General features: G+C 54.7%; 2 protein-coding genes across 3 annotated transcripts in view; one reads left to right on the top strand and one right to left on the bottom strand.

The window, feature by feature from the left end:
- Positions 1-750: 750 nt before the first annotated feature.
- Positions 751-12,713, top strand: TMEM37 (transmembrane protein 37). 2 transcript variants are annotated; one of them, XM_058548824.1, is made up of 3 exons: positions 751-841; positions 6,068-8,760; positions 9,590-12,713. In XM_058548824.1, exons 1-2 carry the CDS (start codon positions 821-823, stop codon positions 6,638-6,640), a joined length of 594 nt encoding a protein of 197 aa, XP_058404807.1. In that variant the 5' UTR covers positions 751-820; the 3' UTR covers positions 6,641-8,760; positions 9,590-12,713. The 2 variants fall into 2 exon arrangements, with proteins under 2 accessions (XP_058404807.1, XP_058404806.1); XM_058548823.1 differs by lacking the exon at positions 751-841 and adding an exon at positions 5,187-5,888.
- The window catches only part of SCTR (secretin receptor), a 37,221-nt gene continuing 32,712 nt past the window's right edge, over positions 9,193-13,701 (bottom strand). Inside the window, exons 10-11 of the mRNA XM_058548825.1 lie at positions 10,545-10,586; positions 9,193-9,459 (exon numbers count right to left, since the gene is read on the bottom strand). Of these exons, the coding sequence (XP_058404808.1) occupies positions 9,292-9,459; positions 10,545-10,586 (210 nt within the window). The 3' untranslated portion in view covers positions 9,193-9,291. The remainder of the gene's footprint in view (positions 9,460-10,544; positions 10,587-13,701) is intronic.

Genomic DNA, 13,701 nt, shown 5'->3' with positions numbered 1-13,701 from the left:
CTCACCAAAGTCAAGGAAGAACAACGACTTTTGTTTTGTCATATTTGTCTATTTGATGGTCCCTGAGGAGGCCAGGAGGGGAGCAGGTTTGCACATCCCCCTGTGGGGGAGAGAAAAGGGACGCAAGCAGGATTGCCCCAGAAAATTCCATTCCGTTCACATTTACCGAGGGCCTCGCAAGACCCTGACCTTTCACAAATATTACCTCATTTAGCAACCGTGGCTCAGAGACGTTAAACAAGCAGCCCAAGGTCACACAGCGGGTGGTGAAGGCAGCCGAGCCCAGGCGCGTGCCTCCTCCCTCTACCCTACCGCCTCCTCCAGACGCTCGACTCGGCAAGCTGGGGCTGGAACCTAATCCTCGGGCCCGTCGGCCAGTGCCGTCGCGGCCCTCGAGGAGTCTGCGCCCCGGCGAAGCCGTCCTCCGAGGTTCGGGAGCGAGGGGTGATTCCGGGCCCCGAAATCAGCCCGGCCAGCGCTCCCCCTCCCGCCAGATCCTCCTCTCTCGGACCCTGGGGGTAGCTCCCCCTTCCGGCCGGGTCCTCTCGCCCGGCCCCGCGAGCCGGACCCTCCTCTCCCCTGCCCAGGGGGTTCCTCCAGGCCGCCCCCATTGACTCAGCGTAAACCGAGCCGCAGAGGGCGGCGGGGGCAGACGGGCCCGGCCCGGGTTAATTGCTCCGCCGCCAACGTCCCCTCCCTCTGCGCCCGCCCTCCGCCGCCCCGCTCCGCCCCCGGGGAGAGGTCCGGGCCCGGGCGCGGGCGGCCGCAGCCGAGCGGCGGAGGCGGCGAGGCGGGAGCGCGCGGCGAGCCCCAGCGCAGCATGACTGCCATCGCCGTGCAGGTACCCGCGGGCCGGCGGCGCGCTGAGCCGCCCACCCCGAGCGGGCCGGGGTCTGCCCCCTCGTGGGGAAGGGGGGGGCTTCGCAACGAAAACGAATGCCAGCCGCGGGCCGGGGTGGAAGTGCCCGCACCCTGTGGCAAGCCTCGGGGTTCCGAGGAGGGTGGGCGTGAAGCGACCGGGGGCACCCGCCCCCAGTGCTGCTCCTGCGGCGCCGGCTCCTGTCGGCCTCTGCTCGCGGCCCTGCAAGCACCCGAGGCTCCTAAACTTCTTGGGGAAGATTTTTCTCCTTCTGTCTGGGGTCCCCAGTGTCTATCGGCTAGGCTCACCAGAGGGGTCCCTCCTTTTTAAAAACGAGGCGCGTCTGGCGTGGAGGATGGACAGAATCCACTTGCAAAGTGAGGCTTGCCTTATGTAACCTGAGGATGCATCTCTGGGCAAGCCAGAACTTTCTTGGCTGGGGGATAGAAAGACCACCTCCTCTCCCCAGAACTGTTTGGGGGGCTGGGGCGGGCGGACGCCTCAGAGAAGAGGCTCTCGTGAGAGAAGAGGACCGCATCCCCGAAGATTGGTTTTCTCAGAGTAGTGCAAGATGTTGATGTGGGCTGGGAACCTACGTATCCCTGCCCCCTCCGCGCGGGCGTGCTGCCCTCCGAAGGGAAGTCGGCGGTGGCGGGACCGCTACCCTGCCGGCGAGCTTCGTTTACGCGGAGGCATTGCACAGCTCGCTTCCTGCCGTCTCCGACTGCACTGGCCTGGCGATTAGAGAGGCTCGCTGACTTTGCGTGCAAGTGCTCAGATTCCCATTACACTGACTCCGGTCGATACTGCTCCGCCCATTTTATAGATGTGGTAACTGAGGCCTGGAGGTGAGGTCACCTGTCCTTGGTGGCCAGCTTAGCGACAGAATCGAGATTCAAAACCAGGACTTCATGGCTCCAAATCCCACTCGCCCTTTCTGCCTTTCTCTAGCAGGAGAAACCCAAACCCACAGGCCACCGCCAAACCCCTTCTAGCCAGGACGCAGCCTCTGGGGTGGGGAGGCGGGGAACGGGATGCAGCGAGTTCCTCCTCTTTGTTTTGTGGCATAATCTTGAGTCATGACCAGGCAGCCTCCTGGGACAGGCAGTGAGGAGCGTGGAACCGGGTGTGGTCTCTCCCCTCCAGGAGCTGACCGTCCCGTTGGGGAGAGAAACTTGTGAACAAGGATTTAGAAGAAGTATCAGAAGGGAGGGCTAAATTAACAGGTGCAAACACTCCGGGCAGGATTAACTGGCAGGGGTGGGGGTGGGGGGCTGTTGTGCTGTGCTCCTAGGGGCAGGGAGACTTGAGCAAGGTGAGGGGGCCGCGTCTAGCGGGAGAAGGATGAGGGGCTGCGGCGGTGGGAGGTGGGGTGGGGAGATGAGGGGAAGCCCTGTGAGCCTGGGCGCTGCGCCTGCTTGACAGTAGACGCTGCCGCTTAGGTGCACTTAGCTACGTGCGCCAGGGCTGCTTTAAGCACTTGGGCTGATAACTCATTTCAGCCCCACAGCAACCACAGGAGGTAGGTACTGTTCTGTTTGTAGTTGAGGAAGTGGAAAGAGAGGGAATGGATAAATAACTTGCCAGAGGTCACACAGCTGAAAAGCAGGCTGGCTGGCTCCTGTGCCGGCCTGACCAGTGCACTTGGGTCATGTGGGCAGGGGTGGGTGAGGCGTGGGCTCAAGGGAACAGTGGCAGGCCAACTCTTTAGGAAGCTGTTGGAGAAATTTCCAGCCAATGATGATGATAAGGGCCTGACCTGGGCCCAGGCAGAGTGGGCAGTGGGGTGGGGTGGGGTGCACAAATACTGGGGATGTGCTGGGGATGTGGAAAATGAGTAGTGAGCAGCCCAGAGTGTCTACTTGGAGGTGGACAGGAGCAGGGGGGGGTTCTGGGTTATACAGGAAAATAAGATCTTGGCACTGGACTCAGTGGCCCAGGAGTGTCAGGTGACATTGTTCTAGAGGTCGCTGGCTAGAAATCATTCAGGGTTACAGATGAAAAGAGGGGAAACACATTTTTTTAGCAAAGAAAGTCAAGGCCCTGAGACATTAAAGTGACTTGCCCAAGGTCACACAGCTGGGGGCTCGAAGGTCTGAGGCAGGACTAGATTCCTCTTGTCCATCGACCCTCCATTGACCACACTGCTGCCTGGCAGCCCTCCCGGAGAGGGTTTCAGGCCCTGGATCACTGAAAGCTAGCAGAGGTGCCAGCAGCTGGGGGTGTGGTGCAGGCTGGTTAGGAGGAAGACTCCAATATGGGTTATTATTACTAATATTATTAATAGCTCCCATGAATTGAGAGCTGCTCATGTGCCAAGGAGCTTTATATACAGATCTCTTTTAATCCTTGGGAGTTTTATAGGTGTCAGAGTTTAAATGAAGCCCTGATTTGGGGTGCGAGGGGGAGAAATGAACCCACATCAGCTGTCTTCTGTTTCTGCTTCCGGTGTGATGTCTGAGGGCCTGGAGATTAAAGTCCAGTCCAGTGCCGAGGACAGGTGGGGCGGAGGGAGGGACGGGAGGTGCCTGTGCTCCAGACAGCATGATGTCTATAGGGTCTAAAGGTTTCTGGGGCTGTGCTCTTTTGACTTGCTCTCTGCATCTGGGGCTGTCCTATCCTAGAACCTCATCAACCTCTAGGGGCATTGCAACCTCCCCAGGTGCCTCCGTGGCTACTGCTTTCCGGCAGGGGTCACCACCTCCATTTTGCAGATGAGAAAACACTGGCAAAGAGGTTCAGAAATCACGCAAAGACAGACACCTTGACTGATTTGTAGACACAGCTTTGAAAGTTCCCTTGGTTTGTTCTTAGCTGTAGAGCCTTTTTCCCTAATGCAGGCTCATGGATTCCCAATGTCTCAGCAGGGAACAGGGATCTGTTGTGGTTGGAGTGAGGAAGGGCCCCGGGGCTGATTTCCTCACTCCCCTGCTTCAGCACCTGGAGGCCCCTCTAGGAAGCAACAGGTCACGGTTGGAGAACCACGGCCCAGACTCCTGCCTGGGGGCTCTTTACAGCTCCCCAGGCTGCCTTTGTTTTGGGATCTGAGTGGGGGTCCTGACGCCTTGGGCATCCCTCTACTCTCTAATCCTTTTCCTCACCAGTAATATCGAGCCCCTAAGACGAAGGCCCTGTACTTTGAAGGCGCCAGTCAGTATTTATGGGTTGAATGCATCCCACCCATTGCACATTAGAGGGTTGTCTAGGGAGCTGTAACAGGCTTTATATTTAGGTAAATGATCTTGGGCAAGTCACCTGACCTCTGTAATAACACAGATTCCCTCTTCACATCCCCCCCTCCCCCCACAGAGCTTCCTGCTTCACCAAACTGAGAGGTTTAAGGGTAAAATAGGACCCTACTTAGGCAGAAGTGCTGAAAGCGAACTGGTCCTTATTCATGTATTCCTGGGGCTGAAATTAGCAGTAGCTCCTGCTCAGGTGGGCAGGTTAGCAGACAGCCTGATGTTCCTGCCAGGGCTCTGACCACAGAAGTGTCCCAGGAGTGTGGTTTTGCTTTCTGTCCCTCACTGAGAGGTGTGGCCCGGACTTGCCTCTGGAAGCTGCCATTTGCATATTGTACAAGGTGCACCCCATAGTGCCTGTTCGGTTTCCCAGCAGTGACCGTCACGCATGAGCTGTCTGTTTTGCTTACCTCCCAAACCGGGATGTGACCTGGGCTGCTTCCATGCACACTGTAAAGGGGGTAATTTAATTTATGACTGGGCAGGAGACTCAGTTTAAAGGGAGCTTCAGAGGGAAGTGACAGCGGTTGCAAACTTGACCATTCACTTGTCCCATGGCTCTCCTTGAGCACCCACTGAGTGTCCAGGTCAAGCACTGCCAGGTACTGGGGACACAGCAGTGTCTGAACGGGAGGCCCTGCCCTCTTGGAGAGCACAGCCTCCGGGTGAGATAGACAACAATATATAACTACAGATGCAAAAGGAATGTGTAACTTGATCAGAACGGTGAGGAAAACAGACAGGGTGCCTGACTGGGAATGACAGGAGGGGGCCTGGTTTGGGTTGCGTGGGCAGCAAAGACCTCTCTGAGGAGGTAACATTTCAGCTGAGATGTGAAGAATGGAGAAAAGAAGGCAGCCTGGAGGGGTGGAGGGGGCTGGAGACGAGCCTTTCATGGGGAGAGGCCAGTAGGTCTGAGGGAAGCAAGTTCTAGGCTTGTCCTAGGCCTGGAAAGAGGGCTGCTGTGCCTGGGTGAGGTGGCCAGGGAGAGTGTGCTGGGGGATGCAGTTGCAGAGGGAGGCGGGGCAGATCTGCAGGGCTTGTGGGCCATGGTAAGGAGTTTGACCCTTTGAAGTATTTCTTTTGCTTTCTGGGTCTGCAGTGTGGATGGGCGCCTGGGTGGTGTCCCAGGGCTATGAGATAGGGACACCTCACTGGACGCCTGGCCCAGCTTGTCGAGAGAGAAGAGGGGGGTGCACTCGTCCAGTGCTGAGACCACAGACTGAAGGAGAGCCACAGAGTCTTCGCCACAGCTAGAAGTTGCTAGAACAGAGAGTTTGGTTGACAAGCTCAGCGTGAGGTACAGGCTGAGCAAGACTGAAGGGCAAGGTGCAATATTACTTTCAGTACTGAGGAAAACAAGGTAATAACACGAGTCCTGGACCAAATGTGGAAAGTTCAGAACCAGGTGGGTGGGGATTAGGATAAAACTGGCCACGTCCTGGGGAAGGGAGAGAGGGAAACGGAACCTTGTATTGATATGCTAATGTACAGTGCCTTTTACAACCCTCACCCTGCTTCCTGGCAATATTGCTTTGCTTACAAAGAAACCAAGGCAAGCCGCAGGCTCAAGGTCACACTAGCCAAGCCAGACAGGTTTTCTGAATTCAGAAGAGACTAGGATTTGCCAGTCAATAGAACGTGGATTTTTTACTCATTATAAAGATCATTAAAGAAATAAAGTTCAGGAAACTGGACAGTCAATGCTTATAAGGTCTTGAATGGAGGACGGGGAACAGGTAGAATGGGGGAAGAGTTCCCCAAAGAAAGTGGGTCTGTGCGGAAAGGTAAGGAGCTGCTGGGGAGGAAGCTGTGAGTAAAGGCGAGCATTCCAGGCTTCCCGGGAGACCGGAGCAGGACACACAGCTGTGGGAAGCTGGAAGGCATGTTCAGGCTCTTCCCTGAAGAGGTTGCAGGGGGTGTGGCGGGGCTTCCCCTGACATGCTGTCTCTGCGGTGTCTTGCAGGCCCAGAGGCTGCTGGCCCAAAGGAGGCCCCGCCGGCCCTTCTTTGAATCCTTCATCCGGACCCTCATCATCGTGTGTGCCGCCCTGGCCGTGGTCCTCTCCTCCGTGTCCATCTGTGACGGCCACTGGCTCCTGGCTGAGGACCGGCTCTTCGGGCTATGGCATTTCTGCACCACCTCCAACCAGACGAGGCCACACTGCCTCAGAGACCTGAGTCAGGCCCACGTGCCCGGGCTGGCCGTGGGCATGGTCCTGGCCCGCAGTGTGAGCGCCTTGGCCGTGGTGGCCGCCATTTTCGGCCTGGAGCTCCTTATGGTATCCCAGGTGTGTGAGGACCTCTACTCGCGGCGGAAATGGGCCTTGGGCTCCTTCCTTCTCCTCATCTCCTTCATCCTCTCCTTCGGAGGGCTCCTGAGTTTCGTGATCCTCCTCAGGAACCAGGTCACGCTGATTGGCTTCACCCTGATGTTCTGGTGTGAGTTCACCGCCTCCTTCCTCTTCTTCCTGAATGCCATCAGTGGCCTTCACATCAACAGCATCACCCATCCCTGGGGCCAACCAAGGAAATTTTAGGCCCCCCCTCTGAGGACATCAGGTTCTACAAGAAAATGTGGTCAAGATGGGACTTTTCCAACATGTGACCTCTGGTGGGGGTAGGGGTGGGACAATGACCTTGAAACTGCTGCGTCTTAGCCAATAACCTTTGGATGGTTGGTCAGAAATGGCCCAGGGGCCTTTGCAGCTGGTCTGCAGGGCCAGAGGCCAGGAGGGTGCCTCAGTGCCACCAGCTGTACAGGCTTAGCCAAGTTATTAGGATGTTGATTTTAGAAGAAGAAGAAACACATTTTAAACCCTTCTTGAATCCTTCTTCCCAGGACGGAAATAGATTTGGAAACAGCTCCGGTACCTGGTGCCCGGGCTGGCTGCACAGCCAAGTGCACTTCACACCTGTTTTATTGACTCTGTGCTGGGATATGGGCTGTAGGGTCCCTGTGGCCTTCTGGGGTTGCTAAGAGTGGGTCATTCTTCCAGCTAAGGGTGTCCAGTTGGTGCCTAGGACTTCCTCCCACCAGCTCAAAGGGCCTTTGTGCACGTTGCCCTGCTTTGGGTATGGTCATGCCGGGGAGGCAGAGTTTAGGATTCCCTCAGAATTTCTTGCACATAGTAGGTTTTCAAACCATTTGACTTGATTTGACTCCTGCCTTTTGGAGGACCCCATAATCCCTGGATGACCCCAGCTCCCAGCGGCTGCTGTCCCCTCTGGGGAATCTGCCTGCGGGAATCCTGCCTTAACTCTTTGAGAAGTGTTCCTGAGCAAGCCCTTCCAGGAGGATTTCTAATACACTGACCTCCCTGAGGTGAGCCTGTGTGTCCATCTTTGGTAAGGGTTGGATGGCCTTAGGGTACCATTTTTGATCCTAGGACACGTTTCAAAGAGCACCTATCTGGACCTGCTGGACTCCAGGGGGTAAAGAGGCCCAACCAGACCTTGGGTAATGATTAACAACCATCCTGGGGATGAGTGCAGGTGAAGGGGACCAGGAACCAGTGGAGATTTCCATCCTTGCTGGCAGATCTGCATTTTTGTGCATCAAATTGCCCCCTTTCCAGTCCCTTTTCTGCCCCAGTAGGTGGGGGTTTTGCCCTCAGGCTGTTTCATCCTACACTAACCCCTTCCCCCTCCCCCACCTGATGAATTCTGGTCTTCCCGGGTTCATTCTGGCTGCTACTGATTGCATGGGGTTTTGGTCTCTGCCCTGCCCTTGTCACTGCAGGCCCCTTTTCTGGAGTGGGCTGGGCACCTATACCTACCTCTTGTGATTTTTTAAAAACTTTTATTCCAAGATGCACGGAGTCCGTGGAGATCACTCAAAAAAGGTGTCATGGACCAATCAGTTTTTCGGAGAGCAGAGCTCATCAAACATACAGGCTGGGTTCTTAGCCCTGGAAAATGGGCACCTGGCCTTTTCCCTCCAGGAGCAGTCCACAAGGTGCAAAGTGGTGACCTCCTTGTCTCTGCAGGGGGTTGGTGCAGAGGTGGGGAGCCAGGGCCTAGAGAGGGACAGCACTTGTCCAGGGTCACCCAGAGCTGGACCAGAGCTGGGCCCACCCACCAGCAGGATACCCTTTCCTCTACGTAGGGGAGGAGTTGTCTCTGCTTCTGTCCAGAATGCTCTCCCCTGAGCACTAGTAGGCTTTGTTATGTAAAAGGGTTCAGATATTTAGTCTTCTTTAATCCTCACCTAGCTGATGGGGAGAGAGGGCTGATATTCAAGGGAACTGAGATCCAGAGAGTAAAGGGTGAAACTAAAATTCCCAATGGGGCTGGGAGACAGGACCCCCCTCCTTCCTTCCCTGTCCGGGACCGGGGAAAACAGACACAGCCTTGGAGCGAGGGTATTTGAAACCAAAGGCCCTGGACTGAACTTCTGCCACTTCCTTGCTGAGTAGCTTGAGCAAGTCACAGGACCTTGGTGAAGCTGCTTCTCTTCTGTCAAATGGGATCATGCCCCATTTCCTGCTGTACCTGCCCCTGGGGCTGTGGATAACTAACTGTGAAACAGCTGTAAGAAGAGAGGGGTGCCTCATACCTGTTAGGGTTGCTAACAAGGAGCTGGAGGTCCTCCACTGTGACTTGATCAGATTAATTCAGCTGTTGTCTTGAAGGCTCTAGGATGCGAGGTACTGGACAGGTGAGTTGCAATGAGGGGTGGGGATCCTGGGTAGGGGGGGTCCTAGGGCCAAGGGCCTCGATTTCTCATGTGTCCTGGGCTTCTAAGCTTGTCCCTGAGAACTGGAGCCAGGGGGAGCAGGGAAGCCCCCTCCTCCAGGAGGGGTAAGGGAGTGAGCCAGAGCATTCTCCCTTGCCCCTCACCTTGTGTCTCAAGGGCAAAAAGACTGACAAATTGAGACCAAATCTCATCCCAGCTACCATTTATTTCCCTGCCCCCTTTTGGGACCCCTGAACTGCTCTTCCCGGGAGAACACAACAGACCCAGATCCCATGCCCTCTTCCTGCCCCACAGTGTCCCAAGTTCCTTCAGTTCTGAGGAATTGTCACCACACGCGCCCCCACCCACCCCTGGAAGCCTGGAGGAAGGGTGTGACTAGTCATAGGAGTAAGCATATGATGTCTGCTGGGAAGACAGACTGTCCTGCAACAGTGTCCAGCCCTCTCAGGACTCATCTTGGCCTCTGTCTGAGGGTGGCCCTGCTCCAGCCTCTCAGATGACGCTGGCCTTGCAGGTGCTCCGACTCGGCTCCAGGGTGCTGGTCTTGGTGCCATGGGTGAGGCCACTGGTGCCATTGATGAAGGAGGAGTTGGCCACAGGGCGCAGTGGGAATTCACGGAGGTGCCACTGCTGCCACTTCTTCTGAACCTCCAGCTGCACCTGCCCCCAGAGACCAGCCATCAGCCGGGGAGGGAAGAAGGACCCTGTGCCCTAAGTCCCACTTGCTCCCTGGGGACCTCCACACGGGCCCTGCCACCTGCCTAGCAGTCATGCCTTCCCTCTCCTGCAGGTCACTCAGATGGACCACTTCCAGCCCCGATGTCCTGTAGGTATGGAGGACCCCTCTCCCCTGGGTCCTGCGATCTACTACATCTGTCCCAGAGAAGGGGCCTGTGGTTGTCTCACAAACTCCAGAACTGCAACATCCAGATCATCACCTGGGACAGCTGGACACATCCCTGTGAAGCCACCCTAGCTCAGAACTTGTGGGGGCCTGGGAGTTGCTCTTTGGAACTTTCCTTCATGATCCCCAGCTGTAGCAGCAAAACCTTTGAGCCTAGGCTTGATGCTTGATTTTGGAAAACATCACAGGTTATTCCCATTCAAGTGTGGTGAACCAGATAGATGGCCAACAGTCACAGTCACACGCTTGACTTGTGTGCAGTACCGTATTCAACTAGTGTTGATGGCGCAGATTCCGTGTGCCAGGAATCTCGCTCCTGACCCAGACGCTCTGGGCAAGGGCAGAGACCTCAAGGTAAGTGTGCAGCCCCCCAGGAAGTCAACACTCATTTGGAGGTCTCTGAGGATTGATTGGCAGGTCATCTGAGTCTCCCATTTTACAGAGAAGGGCAGTGACCGAGATCACGCATCAAGCAAGCAGCAGAGCAGTGCTGCTGCTTTTCTCCCATTGTGCCTGCACTTTCTCCCATTTCCTGAATTAGCCCAAGGATAAGAATCACCTGGAGTGCTCGTTGAAAAACGTTCTCAGGCTCCAACCCAGACCTACAGAATCCATTTTTGGTGAATTAGAAACTGGGGGTAGGGCCCACCAAATATTTTAACAAGGCCTCTGGTTGATTCTGTTGGTCCCATAAAATGAGCTCAGACTCTTAGAAGACAAGCCCAGGCTTCCCCACTCACACTACACCCCATCCCTATCACCTGCCAGGTAGCTCCTCCTGAACTGGAATCCAGAGGCTAGGGAGATCCTCTAGAAATCCGGGCAGCCCAAGAACACTCACCTCCCCGTTGAGGAAGCAGTAGAGGATGGCTACCACCAGGCCCTGTGGAGGGAGCAGAGGCAGCAGGGGGTTGGTGCGGGTACTCCAGCACCCAGCCTCATTCCTCCAACCTCCCCCACTCCAAGTCCTTTAATCACTAACCCCATGCTCACTTCCCCTCAGGAAGTCTTCCCAAGCCTTCCCACACCTCCCTCACCCCAGAGGGGACTGGGGCTGCCTCTCCTGGGCCCCTCAAGTGTCCTTGGCTGTGTTGGCATCATCCAGCACAGACTGAGCTCCTTGGGGGCAATGATGGGGTCCCGTTCGTCTGTTGTCCCCAGTGTCCAACATGGGCCTCCCTGGCACGTGTGTGGTGTCAGTAACATTAAAATAGGCGCTGCTAACTCGGGCCCAGGGACCAGGCACTCACCTGAATTAGTAAGGTGGGCCCACCCGGGAGAAGCGGGGGGTGGTGGCACCTGAAGTACGCCCACCTCACCCCACCGGGAGGGGTTGGGACCAGCCCATGTGAGATCCGGGTCCCTGTTTGGGCTCATTTTTCAAGATAAGCTGGAAATCTGGAGATGTTTAAACATAGACAACTATTCAAATTGACAAATGTGTGAATGTGTGGTCAGAACAAAGCCTGTGTGCAGGTCCCGGCCGGCCAGCAGTGGAGGGTGACCTCCCTGCTTAATGGACATGTGAATGCATCTCCTTGGTCACGGGCCTCAGGGCTGCATACACTTGACGTTCCCTGGTGTGGTGGGGATCTGTGCCTATCAGAACCCTCCCTCCCTCGTATCTGGAGCTCCCAATGGTGCCTCCCCGCTAGGATCCTGGCATGGAGCTCTGCCAGGGTAGGGACTCCAGTCTGGGATGTGGGATTTGAGCCTGAGAGGCCTGCATGGATGGAACTGTGAGCTGTGAGCAGGGTCTCTGCAGTGCGCATGCCCTGCTCACCTCCTCAGGGACCCACCTCGGGCCAGCCTGCCCTTCCTCTCTGACCTCAGGCTTTCCTGGCTGGTGAGCATCCTCCCCTCAGAGGCCTGGGTGCCACAGCTCTGACCCTAGGTGGCCCAACCCCTTCTTCCTAGTCCCATCCAGGCCTGCTGCCCTTAGCTACTTACTACAATGGAAAGGACCCCAAAGAGAGATGAGCCGGCCTGTCTATGGTGCTTCATATGTATGACTGCTCAGGGGCATTGGCATTTTAACAGGAGTTACTGACAAAGCTAGGATTTGCTTTAGAATTTCAGGCATCAATGACTGCTGCCTAGAATGGGGACTATTTGGGGAGGAGGGTGGGATACTTGCTCAAGGCAGTGGTTCCCAGGAATCTGTGCCCCAAATCTGAACGTCTGGGGCGAGAGCATCAGCAGCTTTGAAAGATGCCCAGATGGTTTGAACAGGCATGACTTATTAGGAACCACTGTCAGAGGGCATGAAAGGCAGGCTTGGAAATAAAACAGAGCTGGATTTGGAACACAGCTTGGCCTGTGTAACTGGGATTCTGGGTCCCAGGTACTTCATTTAATCCTTGCCAAAGCCCTAGGAGGTAAGTGGGAGGATCCCCACTTTACAGGTGAGGGAACTGAGTCACAGGGGTTTGGGTGGGCCTGGAGCTGTGTGTGCTTGGCCCAGAGTTGGTGGTCAGGCTGCCCGCCAAGGCTGCTGCCCATCTCCTTGGGCCCAGGGTTGCCTGGGCCTCCTCTGTCTGGGCCTCAAGGATCCAAGGACACATTTTCACTGTTCAGGTGAGGACAGGAGCCCTGGGGAGGAAAGTCAGATGTGCCCCAGGTATATATGGGGCAGGCCTCACACAGCCAGCAAGTTTAAGAAGTTCCAGTTTTTATACAATCATTAAAAAGGAAGTCTTTGAAGAATTTTAATGACACTGAGAAATGTTCACGTTGGGCACGATAGAGAATTAAACCAAGCAGGCTATAAAACCACACACATCACAACCTCAATTACGTGTATGTGGGGGGACAACTGTGGGTGTGTCTTCCTGGATGGAAAAGATACTTAGAAGTAAACACCAACATTTTAACAGAGGTTATTTCTAGGTGATGAGATAATGGATGAATTTTTCTTTTTAAACTCTCCCTTATTTTCCAAATTTTCTTCAATAAGCAAGTATTATTTCTACAATCAGAAAGAGCTAATAAACTTTAGTTTTTAACAATATATGACAGTGATAATGGTATTGTGGTTCTCTGTGTTCTTCTTTAAGCCCCTGTCTTTCAAAAATACATACTAAAATACTTACATTTGAAATAAAACTGTGTCTTGGATTTGCTTAAAATGATGGGAGATGGGATGGAGGAAGTGGATGGGGATAGAGATGTAACAGGACAGACCAGGAATGGGCAATGGCTACACAGGGGTTCATTATGCTATTCTCTTCATTTTTGTATGTGGAAGAAATTTTCCATAATACAAAATTTTTAAAATATATATAAGTATATATCATAAATATGTATAATATATAATAAAATGATATATATATTTGTGAACAAAGGTTCTTTTTTTTTTAAAAAAAAAAACAAACTGTTGAAGAGCCTTTTCCTTCATAACCATTTCTATGGGAACATTAGGAAAGTGCTTTTTTGGTTTTCTCTTGACAAGTCGTTTCCCCAGAGAGAAGCTAAATGGTCATCGCTGGTAGTCCACAGCCCCAAACTCAAGCCCCAACTGTGGGGACAGGAAGTCCCCCTCCACACAGCAAGGCAGACCTGGGTCTCCATGCTGTCAGTGATGTCACCATCCACCTCTGTGAGCGGAGTGGACCTGGAATCCACCACCTGCTAAACGGGCCGTTGTGAGCCCGGCCTCCCCGCACGTTATAAGGACAGTGGGCAATGAAAGCTTCCTGGCCCAGGGAAAAAGAATCATGGATTACACAAGAGGCTGGGTTCTCTGGAGGGGACTCTGGGCAGAGGAGAGGCTCAGAGGAGGGCAGAGGAGACAGCTCTGGGGTGTGAAGACACGGGTTAGGGTAAGACCTGACTCCACTCAGTAATGTGTTTCTAGTGATGTGTCCTGCCTAGAACCTGAGAGTGACAGGAGGGCCACCCAGCCATGCCCGCCCTGAACAGAACTCTAGGCGTGAGGGAGGCTCTGAGCCCCCACCTGGAGGCTGAGGGCTCCCCCAGTGAGGAGGACTCTGCAGGAT

Source organism: Diceros bicornis, chromosome 10 (assembly GCF_020826845.1).
Source record: "Diceros bicornis minor isolate mBicDic1 chromosome 10, mDicBic1.mat.cur, whole genome shotgun sequence".
In the NCBI taxonomy this organism is placed as follows: Eukaryota; Metazoa; Chordata; class Mammalia; order Perissodactyla; family Rhinocerotidae; genus Diceros; species Diceros bicornis.
This window is presented reverse-complemented; position numbering and strand designations above follow the sequence as displayed.

Bases quoted from the DNA above. Each gene is read 5' to 3' on its own strand.
- TMEM37 (XM_058548823.1), top strand. From the start codon at position 5,823: ATGGAGGACGGGGAACAGGTAGAATGGGGGAAGAGTTCCCCAAAGAAA. The intron at 5,889-6,067 runs GTAAGGAGCTGC...GGTGTCTTGCAG, and splicing joins AAGTGGGTCTGTGCGGAAAG to GCCCAGAGGCTGCTGGCCCA.